The following is a 25,895-nucleotide window of genomic DNA, read 5'->3' as shown; positions in this document are numbered from 1 at the left end:
ATCTTATGACCTATCTGAGGATAGAGACATCACTGATTGGTAGCTTTCTATTTACACTGTGCATAGGGGTGGGGTTACACATATTAGCTGGACTGCTTAGCATGCGACACCTAGTCCTGTAGTGATAATCTCCTGCTGTTAAACCACTGATTGTGTTGAAACTACAGCAAGCTGCTGAGAAAGTAACACATCCCTGGAATCGGGGTCTCTGCCCTTACATTATGCTGCTTTTCATATTCCATATAAAAACCCTGCTGACTGATATCTTTTAAATGTTTGTTGTCAAATATTGGTTATTGGGAAAAGTTTTTCTGAGAAGGATGTTATCATTTTTGGATTACAGAAATTTTATTCAAAATGTCTTGAAACAGATATTTGAAAATTCTCCCACAAGTGACTATGGCAAAATGAAAAATGAAACAAAAACACAAGATATTCATAAAAGTTTGACACGGTATGAATGAGTAACGTGACACAGATCTCATGAACGTGTTATGTTATCAGCTTTATTGAAGGAAGACCGCACAATCTAACCATTTTTGCAATTTATGGTAAAGCTCCTTTAAAACAGCTAGCATTTAAATAAAAGATTTAACATTGGAAGTGCTGGTAAAAAGCATTGACTCAAATAACTTATCAAAACCACAAACGACCAATATTTCTAGTGGTTACATTTTTTTGTTTTTTTAGTAAAAAGACGCATTATTATGCATCTCATTTGTACCAAAATACAGTTTCCGAAGAATAAAAATAAAACATTTTTTTTTACAAGAAATTTGAAAATAAAACTGCAGCATCAATATAATCTCATATTACCAGGTAAAGTGTTTTAACAAATTATATTATTAGATTACATTAATCTTAAAAGGACACTGGGAAAATAAAAAAAAATAAGAAAGACCTCCTGGTATGGTAATGAGGTGTAATGATTGAATGCCTGTGGTGTGTATAGGACATGGGCTGTTCTCATCTGGCTCAAATAAATACTTAGGCTAGGCTTATACAACGTTTGGGGGTCAACACACATGGGGCAATGCTCCCAAAATTCCCAAATACTTTTATGGGCTGGTCCATGGAATTGTGTCCTTCATAGAGATGAGCGAACCTGAACGTGAAAGTTTGAGGTTAGTGCCGGACAGATAATGTCCGGTGCTAAACGCCGAACATGGACTTCTCCCGTTGCAAAGTTTTTGGGGAAGTCTGGGAGGAGAGAGAGAATTTTTCAGCTCAAAAGTTCAGGTCCCCATTGTTTATAAAAGGGTTCGGGTTCTGGTTCAAGCTTAGATACAGTTTTGGTGCCCGAACCGAACTTTGGAAAAGTTTGGGTTGGGTACCAGAACCAGAATTACCACGGGTCCGCTCATCCCTAGTCCTTCAGAGAGATATTTGGCCGATATATTGGCACACCTTTGACGCCTGAAGATATCTCATCTTTTAATGGAAACTGGGATGGCAATAAGCCAATTACTGTAAATCCGGTTCCTCTAATCCCTAGTGATCAACTGTTATAATCTGGGAAGTAAAAGTCATTCTGGGGCTCTGCGTTCTGAAGTCCTGAACTGGGAGCACTTCTATGATGAGCATTTGTGGTTTCGCCTTTATCTGGGGTACACGTTCACCAAAGCGTCTTGATAATCGCTTTCACCAAACGTGGTGTGAACCTAGCCTTATTCTACTTATTTGTGAAAGGGAGTGCCATTTTTAAAAAAAATACAACCATATTACGAAAATCTCAAGTGTTTTTTGAAGAAATGGCAAAATTCTTACTCGTAGAAAAAAAATTTTTTTTTTTATTAATTAATTTAGGCTTGATAATAAGGATAGGCTTACTATGTCTGATACGTCTTCTTCAGTATCGAGTATTTCGTTTCCCAGGTTGTGAAAGTGCAGAAAAGTAGATTTTCTTCTTAAAAAGGAGAAATTGGGGACGTTTCACTATAGCTAGCGAAATTAATATTGTTTTTTTTGTTTTTTTAATGCTCTACGTAAAAGACTTATAGGGGCTGTTGGCCAATTTTAGTGTCTCTTAAAAATATGCTGGATAAAAAGGAGTAAATGGCAACTGGAAATGTTGTGAAATTGTAATGGCATTTATTCAATTGTATTTAATCTTAGTCATTTTATTATATGTACTTTAAATATAGATATATATTTATCCAATTTATGCCTGTTTTAAAAGAGAGTCTGTCAGCCCAAACTAATAGTATAAAAACTACTCACATAGACTTGTAGAGGATATAGCCTCCATAAATAATGGCTCCTTTGGTGCTCTCATCACTGCTTATATTGTGCAGAAACTGAAGTTTAATCAAACATGCTAATTAGGGTGCTTGGTGCACCCTGGGTGTGGCCGAAAGGCTCAGTTTATCATACCGCTCACTGGTTTTCCACGCCCTTGTCTCCCTCACTGGTGATTGACAGCACTGCGCCTGTGTGAGCCCTCTCTGCAGACAATGCTCATTCCAAGCAAGACAGCCCTGTCAATCACTACAGGGGGAGGCGAGGACAGAACGGGGCGCTCAGCCTCTTGGACACTCCCAGGGTGCACCGAGAACTTTAGTTAGCATATTTGATTAAAGTTCACTTTCAGCAGAGTGGAAGCATCAATTAGAATACTAAAGGTGAGATTTATGTAGGTGCCAAATCTCCGACAAGGCTATAAGTTTAGCTTATACTGTCAGTTTGGAGTTATTTTTATAGGGGCTATACCCTCTACAAGGCTTTATGCTTATTTTATACTGTGATTTTTTAGGGTCTATATTCTCTATAAAGCTTTACACTTAGTTTATTCTGTGATTTTTTGGGGGTCTATATCCCCTACAAGGCTTTACACTTAGTTTATACTGTCAGTTCGGGGTGAATTTGTAGGGGCTATATCTCAATACAAGGCTATGTGCTTAGTTTGTATGCCAGTTTGGGGTGACTTTTTAGGGGCTATATCTCCTTCAAGGCTTTACGCTTAGTTTATACTGTCAGTTTGGAAGGATTTTTAGGGGCTATGTCTCCTACAAGGCTTTGCGCTTAGTTTATATGCCAGTTTGGGGGAATTTTTAGGGGCTATGTCTTCTACAAGGGTTTACACTTAGTTTATACTGTCAGTTTGGGGGGATTTTAAGGGGCTATATCTCCTACAAGGCTTTACGCTTAGTTTATATGCCAGTTTGGGGTGACTTTTTAGGGGCTATATCTCCTTCAAGGCTTTACGCTTAGTTTATACTGTCAGTCTGTGGTGATTTTTTTAGGGTCTATATCCCCTACAAGACTTTACACTTAGCTTATACTGTCATTTTGGAGTGAATTTGTAGGGGCTATATCTCGATACAATGCTATGTGCTTAGTTTATATGCCAGTTTGGGGTGACTTTTTAGGGGCTATATCTCCTACAAGGCTTTACGCTTAGTTTATACTGTCAGTTTGGGGTAACTTTTTAGGGGCTGTATCTCAAAACAAGGCTATGTGCTTAGTTTATATGTCAGTTTGTGGTGATTTTGTAGAGGCTATATCCCATACAAGGCTTTATCCTTAGTTGATACTGTCAGTTTGGGGTGATTTTTAGAGGTTATATTCCCTACAAGGTTAAACGCTTAGTTTATACTATTAGGCTGGGATGACAGACTCACTTTAACAAAATCGTAAGCTTTTTTTGGGGACAAAATTGCACGAAAAGTAAATAACTGTCTATGTAAAGTTCTTCAACTGTATCCTGATACAGAGAATCTCTTTGTATATTCCACAATGATTTTGATGTAGAATTTAGATTGTAGGTGCTCATAAAACAACAGGCATTATATACTATCTCATAACTCTACAACAGAGACCATTGGCTTATATTATCTAAAAGAGGCACATACTGTACTATAGTAAAAGCGGTAAATATAAAATTGATATAATTTCTGCCACAAGATAATACTATATGACCCAGAGTTGTAGCTAGGCTAGGCTTTCTTTCAGCTCTGCATCCTATTCCTGTAACTAATAAGGCAAAGTGGCTTATTGATACCCCCATTGGCACCCATCACCTTCCAGCCCCCCTAGCTATACCCCTGATCTGGTCCAATCACAATATAGTCAGTTGTAATAGGTTATTATCAGACACAGCAATGATATGGCGATGAACAGATGAGAATGTTACGTTGATGACGTCCGCACTTCCCAAGCCAATCTCAATGCACTTAAAGGTCCGTTCTCCTCTTATCTTGGTGACATCAGCTGTAATGCCGCTTAATTAATATGGCCCAGCGAGTCCCTTCTTTTAGGTCCTTACAAGACGTAACTATAAAATGACCGTGGTTGAAAAAGAAAAATATAATAATTCATTGTAAATGACAGTAGTTAATGTATTACTAATATGAGTATGCTCTGGCATTCGATATCAAGAGACTTAATAAACTTTCACATATTCCAAAAACAACTGCGCCTCGATATTCAGGCCAAGCAGACAAAGTAACCTGCCTTTTTATTTTAGCTTTACACCTATATGACCAACTGATAAATAGTGTTGTTTTTATTGTTTTTTTCATATACCGTATATATATAAATGTCTCCACTTTTTATGTACTTATCACATAATATGATGTTTAAGCGGGGAAAAAAAAACTGAGTTATCATAATTGCCCTGATTCCCCAATGAAACCAATCAGAGCTTAGCCTTAACTTCTTAACTTTTTAGAAAATAAATGCTGTACTGTGATTGGTTGGTTTGGGGGAAACAAGACCATTTTTTTCCTCTTGTTTTTGATACATGGGCCAGATTTTTAATTTTTTTTTGATCATGGGATTAAAACAGATGCAAAATTGTAGACACACGACTCAAACACTGAAGAGACACAGTAAACACGCTATTAAATAAATAACTTACAAAGGAACAGATAATGGAGAGGGGATGGTAGAGTACACAGGCATAACACGATTTTTTAGAAGTTTGATCATGTTTACACATCTTGATCCTATACATTCTTTTTGGGTGTCTCTTCAGAAAAAAATCATTATTACACTGTAGTGTTGACCCAAGTGCTTCCGGTAATTGCTTATGCGGCTGCCTTCTCGTTGAATCATTGGGCCTCCATAAGCATTCATAATCTTGAATATTAGTCAGTATTCCATAAATAACTTTCCCAGAAGATCATCTGTCTGATTAATTCATATCCATGTATTGTAGAAAACAGATTCTTCAAGCTGAAAATTTAGTTTTTCCAACTCTAGTCACATCTATGACACTGTACCAACGAAAAGAAAGTCCTCAAATGTCCTAACACACTCATGGTCCACCAAAAAGCGTCTTTCTTTTACAAGTGTTGAAAGTTCTTCAGAGCGTTCTTCACAAGACTGTAGTCCAAAAAAATACATCAAATCCTTCATGTAATGTTATAAAGGCATGGGGAGAAAATGGGCGTTCATGTTTTTCCTCCTCGTTCTTGGTCCTCTCTTTGGGGTTCCTTTGCCAGTTAGTGCCACAAACATTTGTCTTTCGTTATTTTTCCACGTAAGAGATGCATACGTGTTGTAGCCATTCTCCTCTATTCTCTCTCTTAGTTTACAGTCTATATTAAATTCTTTCTGTTAATATAAAGGTTAAAAAAATGACATTAAAAATACATAATAATAAGAAATAATCACAAAAAGTCATTTTACGCACATGTAAACACTGTTCTTGAAAGTGTTAAAGGTTGGTTAGCACGTTCTTATATTGTCATGGATATAGAATAGATTTAGCAGACATAGGTTGGAAATAAGACATGTGTTCATCAATTTACATCCTCTTTGAGACCTAGTTGTTTGATCCAAAGTTACCTTAGGTCATCAATCAAGATAACAGCCTTTTCTTTTCTTACATTGGGCACATTGATGTATCCCATTCTAAGGATAGGCTATCTTTGTAGAAAGGCTATATACTGCATATATTTAAAGATTGAACTGAACCCTTGAGGAAGTGAGATCTTAATACGCGAAACGCATGCTGGGGACTATGTTTCAGTTTTAGTAGTACAGACTGAATCACACTATGGGTATGAGCCTCTTTGCCATATGCCTATGAATTGGTACATGCACTGTATTTTTGTTTGTCTGCCATACGTTTTTGACTACTGTGTTCATGATCTGAAAGTTCTATGCATTCATACTTATTGTACTTATCAGTACATGCACTGCTGTTTCCAATTTCCTGGATATTGCTGTTCTTTATGTATGCTTAATTTTTTTGGCTTACTGTATACATTTTATTTGAATATTCAATAAATAATATATTTTTGGCTAAAAAACACTTTTTATTGTTGTTGTATAAATTTATCTAAAGAGTGTCTAAGCACGTTTTACTTTTTACATGTGGTCCACCAGGATGGGACAAATACCAGGCGCTAATTAAATAATGCTCCTGAAATTTTTTGTTGCCACCTCACATTGTAGGTTTCTTTCACTTGATGGTAAAGTAAGATGTTACGATGTGCCCAGTAAAAGTAGCCTTAGGGTGCTTTTACATTGCGTTCCGGCAAACCTGTCTAAAGGCCCCATCAAGGCTTACGTTTGAACTCCCCGCAGGTTCGGATGCATGCGCCGACTCTAATGGAAGTAGACTGTGTCTGAGTGTCCGGCTCCAGTAGGTATACACATCCAAAGATGATGGACGGCAGAGCACACATCCGTTCTGCCGGCACCATTACAGTTTATGACACCGTCGGCACATACGTCCGAATCTCGTTTTGCGAGGGGTTCAAACATAAGCCCTGATGGGGCTAGCAAAAGCACCAAACACTTCCTTCCTCAATGGAATATATTTGGATAACACCTGGTTGTTCATGAAAGGAAGTTTATAGTTTATGAATACACCAAGGGACAGTAAATTGTAATTGTAAATAAAAAAAAATGTTCCAGCTTCTGGTAAAACTTTCAGAATAATCTTTATTCTTTATGCCTCTGTACAAATCCCTAGTTAGACCGCACATGGAGTACTGTGTCCAGTTTTGGGCACCGGTGCTCAGGAAGGATATAATGGAACTAGAGAGAGTACAAAGGAGGGCAACAAAATTAATAAAGGGGATGGGAGAACTACAATACCCAGATAGATTAGCGAAATTAGGATTATTTAGTCTAGAAAAAAGACGACTGAGGGGCGATCTAATAACCATGTATAAGTATATAAGGGGACAATACAAATATCTCGCTGAGGATCTGTTTATACCAAGGAAGGTGACGGGCACAAGGGGGCATTCTTTGCGTCTGGAGGAGAGAAGGTTTTTCCACCAACATAGAAGAGGATTCTTTACTGTTAGGGCAGTGAGAATCTGGAATTGCTTGCCTGAGGAGGTGGTGATGGCGAACTCAGTCGAGGGGTTCAAGAGAGGCCTGGATGTCTTCCTGGAGCAGAACAATATTGTATCATACAATTATTAGGTTCTGTAGAAGGACGTAGATCTGGGGATTTATTATGATGGAATATAGGATGGACAAATGTCTTTTTTTGGCCTTACTAACTATGTTACTATGTTACTATGTTTATTCCAGCAAAAAAAAAGAATTAAAAAAATATGGTGAACAGGAGCAAGCGACGCGTTTCGAACATGGTTGTTCTTTATCAAGCTTGATAAAGAGCAACCATATTTGAAACGCGTCGCTTGCTCCTGTTCCTGTCCACCATATTTTTTCAATTGTTTTTTGATGGAATAAAGATTACTCTGAAAAGTTTTCTAGAAGTTGGAACATTTTTTTTTTTTGCAATTGCTACACATGAGTGGTTGGCTCGTGGTTCCGTGCATGCTGGACTCCTATAAACTTCACCGGTGAGCTGGCATTATCCTTTTCTGTTTTCTGCACTGGTAAATTGTACCCTACATACTGTACATGCAAGAACCAATGTCAATGAATAAATTCAAACTGAAATATAAGTAGAAGAAAAATAAAAATACGCGATAGTTACTTACGGAGCCATAGACTTTGCCTTTTTTGCTCATGGCTAAATAATAATTGCTGTTGATGGCTTTGATGGCCACAATTCCCCCAACATCCACTGATGTTATCTCCAATATACCTAGAGCGAAGAAAAAAAAAAACAAGAATATTTTGAGATACAAAGATAAAAAAAATACAAAACCTGTGCTAATAATTGTGCTTTTATAGCATGGCAAGTACAAAGATGCAAAATGTTAAAGCCTAAGAATCTAATTATAATCTTATAATCTTATTATTTTTATATAGCGCTAACATATTCCATAGCCATCCACAACCTGTCTCCTCCATACATCTGTGACCTCGTCTCCCGGTACTTACCTACCCGCAACCTCCGATCCTCACAAGACCTCCTACTCTACTCCCCCCTTATCTCCTCTTCCCACAATCGTATACAAGATTTCTCTCGCGTATCACCCCTACTCTGGAACCCTCTACCACAACACATCAGACTCTCGCCTACCATCGAAACCTTCAAAAAGAACCCGAAGACCCACCTCTTCAGACAAGCCTACAACCTGCAGTTACCACCGATCGACCAAACCGCTGCATGACCAGCTCTACCCTCACCTACTGTATTCTCACCCATCCCTTGTAGATTGTGAGCCTTCGCGGGCAGGGTCCTCATTCCTCCTGTACCAGTTATGACTTGTATTATTCAAGATTATTGTACTTGTTTTTATTATGTATACCCCTCCTCACATGTAAAGCGCCATGGAATAAATGGCGCTATAACAATAAATAATAATAATAATAATAATATTCCGCAGCGCTTTACAGGTTGCACACATCATCATCGCTGTCCCCGATGGGGCTCACAATCTAAATTCCCTATCAGTATGTCTTTGGAATGTGGGAGGAAACCGGAGTACTCTGAGGAAACCCACGCAAACATGGGGAGAACATATTTCTCGCCATACAATTTCAATTGCTGTTAGCTAAAATTTCATTCAGCCAAAAGTTTTCACTAATGAACTCCCCATACAAGTTGTAAGTGGGAAGAAGAGAACAAGCTACTACCAGACAGTTCTACTATCTCCAGTGACTTTTCTCATTTCTGAGAAAGAGGAAATTCTTGATAGGTAGAAAGAACATTAGCCAAGCATCTCATACACATTAAATTGTTAGCCCATCTCGCTGAAATTGGCTGGTTAGGCAAATCTAAATGTGGCCATACATATTAGACTCATTAAACCAGACAGCTTTCTCTCCTGTCTCCCCAATACACATGAACATTCATCTCATCAACTCAACGTTTATCTTATCTTCAAGAAAAACATAAGGATTAGGCGTTGAAACTAAAGAAACTCAATCCTTCTTTCTCCTAAACTTCTATACTCACATAGTCGGATTCTCCAACCAAAATCAATGACTATATCATAATGTATGTGGGAGCCCAAAGGTCACCACACACATTAGATGAAAGTAGTTTGCTTGATGGTTGGACAACCATTGAACGAATGATTGTCTGGTGAACAGTAGTTATGTCAATGCAGCCATACATATTTTAGTCCATTTTGTCTGTTAAAGTCATTAATCCTGGCCATCCATGTTCAATGATCCTGATTGACCATCTTTCTGGGAATATTTATCCAGTGAAATATCATCGGTGAGTGAAAAATGGCTGGGCTGAAAAGATCAAACATGGCTGACTTAATTTCAGACGATGATGGTCTATCATCATTTAGCTAAAATGCCTCTGCCTCTGTACAAATCCCTAGTTAGACCGCACATGGAGTACTGTGTCCAGTTTTGGGCACCGGTGCTCAGGAAGGATATAATGGAACTAGAGAGAGTACAAAGGAGGGCAACAAAATTAATAAAGGGGATGGGAGAACTACAATACCCAGATAGATTAGCGAAATTAGGATTATTTAGTCTAGAAAAAAGACGACTGAGGGGCGATCTAATAACCATGTATAAGTATATAAGGGGACAATACAAATATCTCGCTGAGGATCTGTTTATACCAAGGAAGGTGACGGGCACAAGGGGGCATTCTTTGCGTCTGGAGGAGAGAAGGTTTTTCCACCAACATAGAAGAGGATTCTTTACTGTTAGGGCAGTGAGAATCTGGAATTGCTTGCCTGAGGAGGTGGTGATGGCGAACTCAGTCGAGGGGTTCAAGAGAGGCCTGGATGTCTTCCTGGAGCAGAACAATATTGTATCATACAATTATTAGGTTCTGTAGAAGGACGTAGATCTGGGGATTTATTATGATGGAATATAGGCTGAACTGGATGGACAAATGTCTTTTTTCGGCCTTACTAACTATGTTACTATGTTACTATGTAAAATGATCTTTCAAATCCTAAGTTTGACTCATCGGATGCTTTTATATTTGGTATGGCCATCTTAAGTTTAAAAATATTTAGAATTGAGAGTCCTCAGTGGTTGATACCTTTTAATGGCTAACTGAAAAGATGGTAACAAATTGCAAGCTTTCAAGACTACACAGGTCTCTTCATCAGGTAAAGACTATCTACTGGCTAACACAGTATCAAGATATATATCTTTCCTGCATCTTAAGTTTAGTAATAAAGCAATTTAATACATGATCTGCAACAGGAAAAGTAAAAATTTGAAAGGTAAAAATTGTCCAAAACTAACATCTTCTTTGATGTTTTTTTTATTCGGCAAATAAACTAGAGGAAAACGAGTTCTGTCCAAGAAGACATCACCATTGGTGAACTGCAACATGAGAGTAATGGACGAGAAAAAGAAACAATGTGAGTGCATACAGGGGCAAACCTAAATTCCAAGTCAAGACTCTCGGACACATGCATCCAATAGCTGCAGGCACATGGAACATGTTTTACTGGTGTCAATAACTAAGAGATTACAGGAAACAAAACAGAGTTAACTAGTCACTTCTGCCAAGTCAACATGCTGAATGCTTAACATATTTCGGCGGTGCTGCCTTTCACACTATGGTGTTCAGCCAAATCCACCAAACAAGTAACACGATAAACAGATGAAGTGTCGGCATATGTAAAACAGCTGTAATTCACATCTCTACGTACGTTATGGACAGTGATTATATAATAGCCGTCATGGCAGACTATGGCCTCGGAGCACAGATAACACGGCAGATCATTCGGTCACATAGTGAAGGTGCTTCGCTAATCCTCTTTGGGAAGAAATATTTTAATAGCTTATTTCTTTTTTATATCTAAAATGTAATAAAATGCAATGGCTGATGGGTAACGCAGAACTAAACAATGTCATATGGAATTTGGACATCATTAGAGGATATAAGTTCAGCTCGAGAGGGCTTTATTTCCACTTTATTATCCTACCATATTGTAGTAAAACATATCAACACCTGCAACTTGTATTTGCACATTTTTCAGGTTAATAAAAATGTAATTCAGTTCATTCATGCAAAAGATGTGATATTATATGTTGTTTAGGTGATCATATTATCGGGTGTGTGAAAGGACGGTTCTCAAAGACAGGGACGTCTCCGGGTCTATGCAGATCCTTGGGTGACAAGATCACAGTGGGCCCCAATTTTATTTTGATTTTTTTTTTGTCTTGTCATTTAAGTGCTATAACATTTTAATTTTGCTGTTGACTTAACAGAAAAAATTATGCTAACTTTTTAGTATTTATTGTTATGGCTATGGTGATATCAAACGTATTTTTTAAAATGTTTTACTACTTAAAAAATTTTGAGATCTTTAACTTTTATATTCTTTGGTCACTGCCATTCTAGAAACGCTTGCTTTTTGAAATATGAGCTGCAGTGTTATGGGTCTCATGCAACTTTATTATCTCTTTTAATACATTTTTAGGGGAGATAAAGTCAGCAAAAAACAATGATTAGACTTTTCTTTTTGCACTCTTTGAATTGAATAAATATTATTATTTCAATAGTTCAGACTGTTATGTATATGACAATAATAAATATATTAATTTTTAGCATATATTTTTGCATTCCATTTACATTATATTAAAAGGTGGGTAATTTGAACTTTTGTATAAATACACTCTGTATATACTGTATATATATATATATATATATATATATATATATATATATATATATATATATATATATATATATATTTATATACTGTATATATATTTATTTATTTATTTTTTCTCTTTCCATTGTAGTTTTATATCTTTTATTAGTCCAGCGAGGAAACACGGAACCCTTCAGGACCTCATCAGATCTGAAAGTCCAGAGTTCACTGCAAGCGGAGTTGATTAGTGATAATCGAGTACACTCGTTGCTCGGGTGATCTCCGAGTATTTGTTAGTCTTCTGAGATTTAGTTTTCATCACCGCAGCTGAATGATTTACAGCTACTAGCCAGCCTGAGTATATGTGGGGGTTACCTGGTTGCTAGGGAATCCCCACATGTAATCAAGCTGGCTAGTAGCTGTAAATCATCCAGCTCCGACAAGAAAAACTAAATCTCCGAGCAGTCATAAATAGTCGGAGACCACCCGGGCGTGCTCTGGAAAACCCGAGCAACGAGTACACTCGCTCATCACTAGAGTTGATCTGATGATGTGGGGAGGTATGCATGGGTGATGCTGATGAGTGGAGGGACCTCGGAGAGGTGAGCGGTAAAGTGAGTATAAGTTTTCTTTTCTACATTTTACATATTACACACTTCTCTGCAAATAAAAACTCCATACAAAATCTGCACGAACAGGCAAATTCAAATTTTGTCTGATCTGCTCATCCCTACTGTTTGATACATCAGTCAAGCATATGACAACAAAAAGCATAGATTTTCTTGTATTTGAAGTGGATGGCTTGTTTTCTTCAGTTGGAAATGTATTCTGATGTATACCCTTATGTTTTGTTAAATTTGACATTGACATCTTATATTTGTATATTCCTTATAAAAAAAGAATATATGTTTACATTTATATATTTTTATGTTGTTCCGAAAAGCATAGTAGTATGGAAATGAGTATCTGTCAAATATATGGCTAAAAGTGGATAATATCGGCAATAGTCTGCACAATGAAAGCCTTGGGCTTCTATGTAGGCATAATGTGTTATACACATATGTGTAGAAAAAAGTATATATCTATATATGTATGTATCTGGGTTTTTTTTTATATTTGTTCTTTATGCAGGACCAATCTGCCTCTAACACCTACCGTTATCAAGATATTCACCAAAAAATGAAATACAAAAGTGTTGAGATATTCGGCAAAAAAAGGAACATGAAAGCAAATTATAATTTACGACAACATCTGGACCAATCTATCCCAAATTTGGCACATAGGTAAATCAGGTGCTTCTAAAGGTTTTAGACTGGGTTTCAGTTCTTTCAGACCTACGGTTCTTAACATATTCAGACAAAAAAACACCAAACGACTGGACCAATATGCCCCTAATTTGGAACTTCGGAAGATTTTAGACTGGGTTTTAGTTCTCTCGGAACCTACTGTTCTAGGCATATTCACACAAAATAAAACAGAACATACAAGCACATAAAAAATGTACCACCAAAACAACAGGATGAATTTGCCCCAAATTTGCCACATAGGTAAATCAGGCACTTCGGAAGATTTTATTCTGGCTATCAGTTCTCCAGCACCTACCATTCTTTACATATACATTAAAAAAAACAGAATATAAAAGCAAATAGTAACAGTTAATTCAAATTGACTTGCGCGAAGCGGAGTAATTCTCCTAGTACTGTAAATAAAAAAGAAAATATTGTGCCCCCCCTGCATTACACCTACAGAAGCTTCTATGACCTCCCAATCTAAATCTATAGACATTACTATGGAGCTGTTCCCCTTTATTCACCTATAACATCTTCCTTTTTTCTTGGAAGGTTTTCTAGAAGATTTTGGAGGACTCTGTGGGAACTTTTGTCCCTTCATCCAGAAGAGCATTTGTGAGGAAAGTGACTGATGCTGAATGAGAGGGCCGGGCTCGCAATCTCTCTTATATCTAGTTTATCCCAAAGGTATCAGTTGGGATGGAGGTCAGGGCTTTGTGTGGCCTGTCATGATCTTCCACACAATGCCTCCCCAACCATGGCTTTTTGGACCTTGCTTTATGCATTGGGCACAGTCATGGGGAACAGAAAAGGTTCTTCCTCAAACTGTTACCAAAAAATTGGAAGCAACAATTGTCCACAATGTCTTGTTCTGAAGCATTAAGATTTTCCTTCACTAGAACTAAAAGGTCTGAAGAAAAACCCCACAGCATTATCACTCCTCCACAAAACCGTACGGCGGGACCAGTGCAGTCAGGCAGGTAACATTCTCCTGGCATTCACCAAACCCAGACTCGTCCATCAGACGCCAGACAGAGAAGTGTGATCCGTCACATTACTAAACACATTTCCACTGCTCCAGAGTCCAGTAGTGGTGACTTTACACCACTCCACCAGATATTTGCCATTGTGCTTGGGCATGTAAGGCTGCATGCGGCTGCTCGGCCATAGAAAGCCATGACATGAGAGGTTTGGACTCTGCCGTAATAGAGTCAGCCGAGCGTTGATGACTTTTCTGCCCTCTGCTCCTCAGAACTCAATGACCCCGCACTGTAACATTACAGGGTCTCCACTCCGTGGCTGAGCTGCTGCAGCTTCACCCACTTCTAAATAATATCCCTCACAGATAAAGGTGGAATATTTAGGAGGGAAGGAATGTCACAAACTGACTTGTTACACCGGTGGAGACCTAATACAGGATTTTAGAACAAGCCATTATTTCACAAATGTTAGTAAAGGCGAGCTGAATGGCTGGATTTTATACACATGTAGCAATGGGGCTGAATAAAAAATCTGAATTCAATGATTAAAATTTCCCAACGCTCTTCAAGGTGTGTCTACACCGACAGAGCCACCGGGATCGGTGATTAGCTGCAGCGGTCATGGGTGATGTTGAAAAGATGGAACTTCTGCAGCTGAACCACAAAGATGTCTGAGAGACCGTGGTGGAGAAGAGAGAGTGAGAACCATCTGGAATCAGGCTTTGTTAGATTACATGCCTGCGATAACCTCCTTAGACCAAACACAGATAGTGTACATGAAAATAAGAAATATCACAGCCATTCTTCCTTTACGCTTTTTATTCATATTACAAAATTAAAATTGAAAAATATCTCTTCAGCTCAGCCATATCCCGTCTCCTCCTCCTCACTATTATGTGTGGTTGTAAAAAAACTATCTGCAGCAGGAGCCTCCCCCCTCTGCTCTGTCTGCAGTAGGAAAAAACATAGCTAAGCCCCATTTGTCATGCGATGGGGCTCTAATATGCCATCAGCTGAAGATGATACTGACCAGCAAGTTCTCTCATTGTCTTCCTGGCAGGATCTCTACAAGACTGGCTGTTTCAGGTCTATGGACAAAGGCTGCAGACAGTGTCGACAACATTTTGGTTAAATTTATACTTGACTTTTAGGTTTAGTGCTTCTTTGGTGCATTCACGTTACTGTGTACGTGGCCTCTTCAGAATACAATGGATCAAAAACCCTGCATCGGTTATTATCTAAGCATATAATGAATGAGAATCAATAAAGTCGATCACAGACCGCAGACTGTCTAACGCTCAGAGAGGATTCTGGTCTTGTGGAATGTGTATGGCTCGAGAAGTGCCTGATGGTTTTGAATAGTACATGATGTTTGGCGTACAGTGTTTGGATTTGCACATGTGCCATCTCCTCTGCATCTGTTTTTGTTAGTGTAAATCTCCAAAGTTAACAATCTGTATCAGATTTATTGGGATTTTTTTTTTATTTGACACGCAGATAAAACTGTCCAGTCCTGCGAAGCATTTTACTTCTATATCCAGAAAAGGGATGTTTGTAGAATGATTTTAGCCACAATGCATGAGGTGGGGGGCGGAGGCTGGAAAACGTAAAAACGGCTCTAAATCTTAATGTAAGAAAAGATTAAACAAATATGTCTCCTATATGTCAAAAGTCTAGTGTATGCTCCTATTTTTAGTTTCCGTACTACTGCATATAGAAGCTTGAATTATGGAAGGTTTGCAGGAGGGATAGATAGATAGATAGATAGATAGATAGATAGATAGATAGATAGATAGATAGATAGAATGTATAGATGGACGGATAGATATTAGATGGATAAATAGACTGACAGACACATAGATATTAGATAGGTAATAGATGATAGATATAAAGATAATAGATAGATAGGTAGATAGATAGATAGATAAAGCACAGTTGAAATTTTAAGAATAATATCAGTTGACACTAGCACTTTGTGATACACCTGTACTCTATGATGGGAGAATTGTCCTTGAAAATTTTTCGTTTTTTACTCTGGATTCATTCTACAAGTCCTAGGAAACCAAGTGAAGCAAATCATCCCCTCCCCAGACATCTGGTTCCCGTTGCCTCCCTTCACGACACCTGCCCTTTGGATAGACTATTTTAAATCTCGCTTCTTTGAGACGCGTTTCAGGTGTCTCATTTGCAAAGAACAGATAAGACACTCAAAGCATTAGACAGAAAATTAAGAGACTCTCATGGGGGTCAACCTTTGCCTTTGAACATGAAAGTCACTGAAGCTGTGAGATCACTGACAACCACCTGCGAGAACATAGCATATTATGAGGTGTGAACATGATTATGAGGTGTAGTTATTTTTTTAAAGACAATTTTAAGAGGAGACTGAAAACAATCCTCCACCCCCAAGAAAGAAAACAAAAACATTAAAGAGGTCATGTTAGCTCACAAAAATAATAGCACCAGCACTTAGGTCTAGTATCGACTCAAATATGCCCCTGAGCAATGGATTATCGAGAGCAAAGCTATCCAACTACAGGACCCAAGTTTTTTGCTTTTTTTAATATTCTGCATTCTCTATATATCATTTGTTATAAATGGCAGTAGCAATATGAGGGAGATGTAGACATGTAGCAGTTGCACCAGGACTTGAGCAAATTTTTGGCTACTTTCTGTCCATAGAAAAATGCAGCAGGGCTTACATTGTCACATGGCTTAGGGATAAAGAAGATGAATTTGTTGGGAGCCATTATGGCATCACACGGAGCCTTTACTGTTTAGGATTATGGTGCTGTGCTCAGACGGTGCAAATATATGAGAAAAAAATCACATGCCTCCATGTGGAGGTAAAGTATAAGCTCAGGGGCAATTATGAAGGATACATAAAATTGGGACCTTGAATGGAATGGTCATATGGATGCACACATGAGATTATATTTTTTGGGGGGGATAATAACTAACTCATTTTATTGTTAAAGGGGTCGTCCACCCCCAAAAATTACATAAACTTTAGTAAATGAAATAACTTTTTTATATACTTTTATTTGCCAAGGTGCCCCATTTTTTATATAGCTGCTCTTGTTCCAAGTCCCAGCAGCTTCAGTGCTCACCACGTCGCCACATGACATTGTTTTAGCATAGATCGGAGAAGGTGTGAGGGGGGCTGTCCAACTTATTAAGTTGGCCCCTTTCTCCGACATAAACACAGAAGACGGGCCTGGCTTAGCTAATGAAATGTAAAGTCAGCTAGAGACTTTCACACACAGCCCTGACCATTTGCCAACAACGGAAATGCTGCACAGGAGTGAAAGTCTGAGGACAAGTCATTCATCATATTTATTACCTGGTGTGAATGCCGCTGTTCTCATGAATCTGGTGTTATTTTTCTTTTTTTCCTGAGCCTACCCATTCCTGAGATATGGCTCTCTTTTCCTTAATAATAATAATAATAATAATCTTTATTTTTATATAGCGCTAACATATTCCGCAGCGCTTTCCTTGCATGTAAATGTGGTCCTTTTAGTCAAGTAGGCGTGGTCCTCAACTCTTCTCTGTGACATCGTCTTGAGGATACCACCCACTTGTCAAAAAAAGACTCGATTTAGATACAGGTAATAGGAGGCCGTATCTCAGGAACGTAGAGGCGTGGGAAAATAAGAAAAACATGGCTGGATTCAGGAGAACAGGGGCATGTACACCGTGTGAAAAAAATACATGTTTCTGGCTAAGTGACAGGTCTTCTTTAAAACTTTGTTTTGCATATTGTTTCACATGACAAGCTCATATGAAGTAAAGTGAAGCAACTACCGGTATATTTCTATAATGTAAGTAATTAGCGGAAGTAGTTGGAACTGGCTCTGCTGTAAAGGGTTCCATGCATTTCCTTCAGATCCATGCCAAAGAAGCTTGTCTGTATGCCTCATCCCAAATGATTTCTTCACCCAGAATTAAAAGCAGCTGCACCCCGCAGTATACTAAGGAGAGAAATTAATTATCTGGTAAATCTGGATTAGATTAGACTTAAATAATTGTATTCTGGCCTGTAACATAAACAGTGTTTTCTCCTCCGATACATCGCAAATTCATAAACAGTCATTCAACACCTCATCAGACAATGATAAAGACTTTCAACTCACCAATATACTTAAAAGGCCATCACACTGCAGCCATCATCTTTCACCTCGGCAACTTCATGACTATCACAGGCATTTTGGAGGACAGAGCGGTTAGATCACATAGCTGGATGTCAAAAGGACGTCTAGACTGACACTGTGATCTAGCTTCACGTGTGAATAGGAGGGAACTTCAACTGTGAGTGATGACCATGCTGTAAACTATGCAAAACATGGACTGTGTCAGCAGGAGTGTACACAGAAGTCAAGGGGGCCAACAGCAGAAGCTCTAATTGGGCCTCAACCCCCCCCCCCCCCCCAAAAAAAAAAAAAATAATATTCAACAGGGTCATAGAAGAGCATACCTTACAATTTTCAGCCATTACAAAGTAATTTTCTTCCCACTGAAGCCCTAGATTCCCCTTTCATTACACCTATAAATTATGATGCCAATAAAAGTGTCCCACAAACACTGTATGATACCCACACAGTGAATTCCTCTAGAGTTCTCTCCAAACGCACAATATGATGACCATACTGTACCCAATCTCACCTCGCCCGACACAGTATTGTGCACCAATACATTATGACCCACTAATTGCTTATTGTGACCCCCAGACAGCCTGCCATGCAGTATGATGGGCCTACATAACATCATGTCCGCTCTCTATCTGAAACTCAACCTTTCCAAAACTGAACTTCTTCTGCTCCCGCCATCTACTAACCTCCCTAAAGCTGACATCTCCCTCTCCTTGTGTGTGGCACCACAATAACGCCTAGGCAGCAGGCGCGCTGTCTGGGTGTTATGTTTCACACCAATCTCTCCTTCACCTCCCATATACAATCTCTTGCCCGCTATTGATGCTTACACCCAAAGAACATCTCTAGAATCCACCCTTTTCTCACCATGGCAACAACAAAAACCCTCACTGTTGCCCTGATCCTCTTGTATCTTTACTACTCTAATGCTCTATTAATTGGCCTCCCCTTCACTTGACTTTCCCCTCTCCAGTCCATCCTTAATGCAGCAGCCAGGGTAATTTATCTAGCTAATTGTTACTCGGATGCATCCGCTCTCTGCCAGTCATTCCATTGGCTGTCCATCCACTATAGGATCCAATTTGAACTGTTTGTTCTCACACACAATGCTCTCCACAGTGTGGCAACCCCCTGTGAAGACTACCCACTCATTACGCTCCACAAGCGACCTTCGACTAGCCTCTGCACTTATCCGTGCCTCCCACTCCCGGCTCCAAGACTTCGCCCAAGTTGCACCAATCTTCTGGAATGCTCTATCCCAAGAAATTAGGACCAGCCACAACTTACACAATTTTAGGCGCTCTTTAAAACCACATCTGTTTAAGGTGGCTTATCACATTCCCTAATCGAAGTCCTTTTATATATGTAGTCCATTCTCTACTTCTCTGATCATAACCCTCCATCAAACTCCATGGCTCCCAAAAGAACTACAAATATTGGCTGTTGTGGCGTTCATGTAGCCTTTATCTACACCCATTTCCTCAAGATGGCTGGACCATCATTGTAAATAAGCTCCTGTACTTTGTCACCCCCACTTCATTATAGATTGTAAGCTGTTACCGGCAGGGTCGTCAATATCTTTGCATTAATTATTATAGTGCTTTGCAACCTCGTTATGAAAGAAGCAGAGGTGGACATGTGCATCCTCGACTCTGTTCTTTTCTTTCCTTTCGAATTGCTGGAAATCTCTGAGTACAGACAATAAACGGAGTGGAGGCCATGCATACGCACCTCCACACTATTTAGTATGGGACAACAAAGCCTTTTCTCAGGGTTTATATAAGAAAGTCTGTAGATACAGCTCACTCCATCAAATATATACATGTCGTTCAATCTGATTCCTGGGCAATCCACTCCATTGTGCACGGATAAGGCTTGAGAGGTATCAACCAGCTTATGATAAAAACATTTTTTCAACCCAGCAAAACAAATTAAAAGCAAAAAAATTCTTTATTGTGACTTCAATAAAGTAGTGACTTCGATAAAACAGTAACATGGGTGTAGAAAATTACTGACGCGTTTCAAGTCTGGTTGACTCTTGATCGTAGATAAAGTAACTTTCTCCAAGATTAAGGGTATGTGCACACGTCAGGATTTCTAGCAGAAATTTCCTGACAAAAACCGGACATTTCTGCAAGAAATCTGCATCCGATTTTTTGCGTTTTTTGGGGGTTTTTTATGCGTTTTTGATGCGTTTTTTTGCGCGTTTTTGTGCGTTTTTTTTTGCGTTTTTTACAAATGCATAGAATATCGGGGAAAAATGCGAAAAATCTGCAAAATTAATGAACATGCTGCTTTTTTTTACCGCGATGCGTTTTTTTTTTTTTGCGGAAAAAAACATCATGTGCACAAAAATTGCAGAATGCATTCTAAATGATAGGATGCCTTTGTATGCGTTTTTTATGCGTTTTTATAGCGTTTTTATCTTGAAAAAACTGCGAAAAAAACTGAACGTGTGCACATACCCTTAGAGTCAGCCAGACATGAAAACCCTTTTTCTCCCGTTCTCAGGGCTCCAGGGATTGCTAGGTGTCCAAGTTGTCACTCCCCAGCAATCAGCAAGCTATCCTCTATTATATAGAGGCTAATTATATAGGGCTAGTGGGAATAACTCTTTATCGAAAATCAAGAAAGAGTAGAAATGGAGACATCTGTAGAATGATCACCATTGGTATCTATTACCTGTACAGGTGAATGTAGCCTGATATTTACAACTGTTTTTTGGATCTAGGAGGGGACTTTCTTACATTCTCCCTAGTTACTCTTTTTTTGAGCAGGTAAAAAAATCGTACATTCCTAATAGAGACTTTAGCATTTCCTGTCCAAACGATTTCATGTTGAGCCTTCTCCAACATCCATACTCTCCACTAATCATTATACTCTCTGCATTCTTAAAATAATTTGGATATTTTTTTGTACAGTTGGAGGTGAGATATCCAGCATTTTGGAGAGACTCGCTATCTGCAAACTGACAGATGTTTAGAGATGGATCACAGAAGAATGCATGGCCCAGGTTTTGCATTTGCATAGCGATTTGCAGAAAGAAAGCGTAGGAGAGCAGCGTAGTCTCAGTCGGCTCAGTATGCAACATACTTTGCAGCTATAGCAAACTCCCTATTATTGATGCTCAGAAAAGTGAAATACTATGAGTTAGGGCCTCTCCGGTAATGAATATGTTTAAATGCAGGAAAATTGAGAACACATTTATGCCAAGCTGTGCGGACTCTGTTCCCGATGTGTTGCACATGCTCAACATCTGCTTCCTTATTCTTTGCAATAAAATTTTGTAGCACTAATATTTTCAATAAACTTCAAGCAATGACACAACAGCTTTGGGGAACCTCCTTTCAGTTAGCATAGACCATTATGTTAATGTTTTTTTTTCAAATGGAGGCCTTTACAAACCAAAATAGTTCACTTAGACTTTCATCAAAGGCAACTGGCCACCTATTATCCTACTTTCCAATTGGGAGGAGCAAGAATCCCAAAAAAGTGCTAATGGTGGATGAAGAAGACTCTACTTTGCATGAACATCGAGTGTTCAAAATATACAATGGGTGCCACCAGAGAACCAGATTTCTTCCTCTAGGGGGAGAGCTACTTTGCAAACCAGGGAACCTGGCCTGAACTGTTAGTTCCCTTGTGCCAATTTGGCAATCAGTACCACCTGGCCTTGCATTCTAATGATCAGATATCTTGCTAGTTTAGGGATTTATTATGTTATATTTTTGGCAGTAATTTCCGCGTCTGAAAATCAGTTATTTTCTGTTCAGTTGAATTAGGTTCTTTCTGAAGCATTGAGAGCTCTCAATGTCTACTGTACAGCTTCAGCAGACACCAGATAGTTTGTGGTAGTTGTGTAAAAGATTGTATGTTCAGGCCAAAGATCAACCAGTTATGTTTGTGACTGGGGTGTCCACCATTTAGGGACCATGTGCTCTAAGCCTTCTTGGTGGTAGATCATTTCAAAATTACTTCAACCCATCTTTATAACCTGCACAATCTAAGTTCAATCATGAGACTGGTGTGATTTAACTTCATGGCCGTATCATGTATGCACAGCACTGTACTATCAATTGTGAAGTCATTGGTGGTATTATTTAAAGTGTATTTACGATTTTTTATTTAATTATCATTCAAACATTGCAAAGATTTTAGTTTCTATAATATACCGTACCTCATTACTTTAATTTACTTCCTTCTCTCCTAAACACTATGCTGCATCGCTGCTCAGTGTCCAGTCCACGCTCCTTTATAAGCTGCTTTCAGCTGCTGCTCAGTGCAGAATATTCAAACAATGTGTGTACAGGACTTTCCCTGCCTGAGCCCCGCTGCTCTCCACCTCCATATGAAGAGAGAGAAAGTCCCCTACTCTGGTTGCTTGAATATAGTGTGGATCTTACTGAGGCGGTAACAGAAGCTTAATATATTGATGGCTGGACAGTACAATACAAGCACTTGTTTTTACCATTTACCTTCAGTATCTCCCCTATTTCCTCAGATTGTAAGCTCGCAGAGCTCTCAGTCTTTTTGGTATCTGTTGAGTTATGTGTTATTTTATAATGTGACTATATGGTAGCCCGATTTGAACGCATCGGGTATTCTAGAATATGTATGTAGTTTATTTATGAAGACGCACGCAGTGTATAACACAGGCCACATAGTGTATAACACAGGCCTCGTAGTGTATAACACAGGCCACGTAGTGTATAACACAGGCCACGTAGTGTATAACACAGCCCACGTAGTGTATAGCACAGCCCACGTAGTATATAGCACAGCCACGTAGTATATTGCACAGCCCATGCAGTATATTACACAGCCCACATAGTATATTGCACAGCCCACATAGTATATTGCACAGGCCATGTAGTCTATTGCACAGCCCTCGCATTATATTGCACAGCCCACGTAGTATGTTGCACAGCCCACGTAGTATATTGCAAAGCCCACATAGTATATTGCACAGCCCATGTAGTATATTGCCCAGCCCATGTAGTATATTGCACAGCCAACGTAGTATATTGCACAGCCCACGTAGTATATTGCACAGCCCATGTAGTATATTGCACAGCCCACGTAGTATATTGCACAGCCCATGTAGTATATTGCACAGCCCATGTAGTATATTGCACAGCCCACGCAGTATATAGCAATGTGGCCATCATATCCCTGTTCAAAAGAGTGCATTGTGGTCTCGCGAGACTGCTACGTCGTAATCTCGCGAGATTGCAATGCATGGAGTGGTCACCGGAACTTCGCAAAGAGCGGGAAAGGCCTGTTCTGGATCCGAGGGGCCAAAGGACGGTGAGTATATAACGATTTTTTATTTTTTTTATTATTTTTAATATTAGATCTTTTTCCTATTGATGCTGCATAGGCAGCATCCATAGTAAAAAGTTGGCCACACAGGGTTAATAGCAGCATTAACGGAGTGCGTTACACAGCGGCATAACACGGTCTGTTAGCGCTGCCATTAACCCTGTGTGAGCGCTGACTGGAGGGGATTATGGGGCGGGCACTAACTGTGGGGAGGAAGGAGCGGCCATTTTGCCGCCGGACTGTGCCTGTCGCTGATTGGTCGTGGCTGTTTTGCCGCGACCAATCAGCGACTTGGATTTCCATGACAGACAGAGGCCGCGACCAATGAATATCCGCGACAGACAGAAGGACAGACGGAAGAGACCCTTAGACAATTATACAGTAGATTGTATGTACAAGTCCTCTCTAAGATGTGAAGTGCTGCGGAATATATTGGAGCTACAAAAATACAAAATATTATTATTATAAGCTGCTAAAGAATCATGATCTGTGCATTGAAACATAACTGCAGGTTAATGCTGGGGAGATAAGGACGCAAAATAAGATAATGAAGTATATTACAAAAAATCATAATTTTTAAAAAGAATAGTTCTTATATTTAGGAACTATTATTTAGGTATTACACCAGATCATTTAATAAAGAAAGAGATGCCCCAGATGGGTCGCTCATATCATTTGCATGTTGCCAACAGGACAAAATGGAACCTATGCCTACATTTCTTTTATTCAACTCCAGCGAACTTTTATTTGAGACTAACATATGAAATGTCAGTCTAAGTAAATGTCCCTCAATGGGGTTTAGTATTGCTATTTTTGGTTGTCTTTTAGTAGCTTTTGTGACCGATCCATATCATGTGAATAATAGATCATGTAATTCCTAGACTCTTCTTAGATTCTTAGAAGCACGTGATTTTTAATGTACACCAATAATGGAATTCCATTAAGGGCTCGCTCACACTGGCGAGTGGTAGCCAATGATTCTCACATGCGAGAGAATTAGAAGCTATATTCAAATGACCATCAGCTCAAACTCTGCTGTGAGCATGATCCGAGTGTCACTTTATTGTGATCCGATTGACTCAAATGCGAGAATCGGATCATTGGTCTGGAGAAGATTGAGAACTTCATTTCTCCATCTTCTCCATTCTGTGAGTTGGCGTATGTCGGACTGCATTCAGCTTACATCAAAGTGCAGTTCGATGTTTTACACGTACCCACAGACTTGTATGGTGTGCGCCGTCCGATATACACTGTCAATCACAGTATGCAGTGATTTTTTTTATCATGCCGACTCGACATGAGAAAATAAACGCTAGTTGGCACTGCTCTGTAGTATAACATTGGAGCGATTGTTATACGCTGTGTAAGGTGGCTGCCAGGCACATAGTGGATGGCAGATATGGTGGTTGCCCTCCATGATGTAAACCTGGAGTAATGCTCTAGTACACGTAGCACTAAGAGGGGTTAATCGGCCATGGCGGGGCTTGGTTTATTGTGAGCAGCTGAAGAATTGGGGTGGGATGGCTGTTCACCATATCTCCACACCTGGGTGTGGCTCACATTGAAAATGGTGCCTGTTTGTCTCACACATGGTCCGTATGTGGGGGTGTGCAGACTCCAGGTATGTCTGTCTTTGTTCAAGGTCTATAAAGCTGGACTCTGACTCAAGTGGGCAAACCCACACATTTGAATGTGAGACACCCGTCAGGGCAGTGGGGATACAAGGTACCGGGTCCGGGCACAATTAAAGGGGTGGTTACAGTGGCAGCGACCCGGTTTGTGGCCCTGGTCGCCTAAGTAAAAGGGACGGTCTTTAAAGGGGTTGTAGAAATAATGAAAGTTCGTGATGCCACCTGTGTTTCTCGGTCAGAGGTGACCAACACTGATTAAAGGGGTCCTCTGGGGGTCATGGCACGGCAGCAAGATGGTATCACTTCCCACAGGTGAAGCTGGGCCCCCAGGGCTCCCAGTGTACTGGGCAGGGATGGTGTGGTGGATGCCGGCAAATTAATGGAGGATACAGGGTTGTAACATCTTTACCTCGTTTACTGGTTGAATCAGGCCACAGTCCAGAGTACCAGTAACAGGTGGTGATATGGTCCAGCCGGCCTGGACGCAATGGTGGGTCCCTCTCCCAGGTGTGCCTTCCTGCTCGCGCTCGTATGTGAGGTCCTTGCTGCCTGTGGCTCCCTGACAAAGTCCTCTCTCTCCTGTCCTGGGACAGTTACCAATATGGTGGGCAGT

The 25,895-nt window shown here is 39.5% G+C and overlaps 1 protein-coding gene across 1 annotated transcript in view; it reads right to left on the bottom strand.

Moving 5' to 3' along the window:
• Nucleotides 1-481: 481 nt before the first annotated feature.
• FGF10 (fibroblast growth factor 10) overlaps nt 482-25,895 on the bottom strand; it is a 157,024-nt gene continuing 131,610 nt past the window's right edge. Inside the window, exons 2-3 of the mRNA XM_069748672.1 lie at nt 7,914-8,020; nt 482-5,556 (exon numbers count right to left, since the gene is read on the bottom strand). Coding sequence (XP_069604773.1) covers nt 5,365-5,556; nt 7,914-8,020 — 299 coding nt within the window. The 3' untranslated portion in view covers nt 482-5,364. The remainder of the gene's footprint in view (nt 5,557-7,913; nt 8,021-25,895) is intronic.

This window comes from Ranitomeya imitator, chromosome 1, assembly GCF_032444005.1.
Source record: "Ranitomeya imitator isolate aRanImi1 chromosome 1, aRanImi1.pri, whole genome shotgun sequence".
Taxonomy (NCBI): Eukaryota; Metazoa; Chordata; class Amphibia; order Anura; family Dendrobatidae; genus Ranitomeya; species Ranitomeya imitator.
The sequence above is the reverse complement of the archived record's forward strand: the minus strand, read 5'-3'. Positions and strand labels throughout refer to the sequence as shown.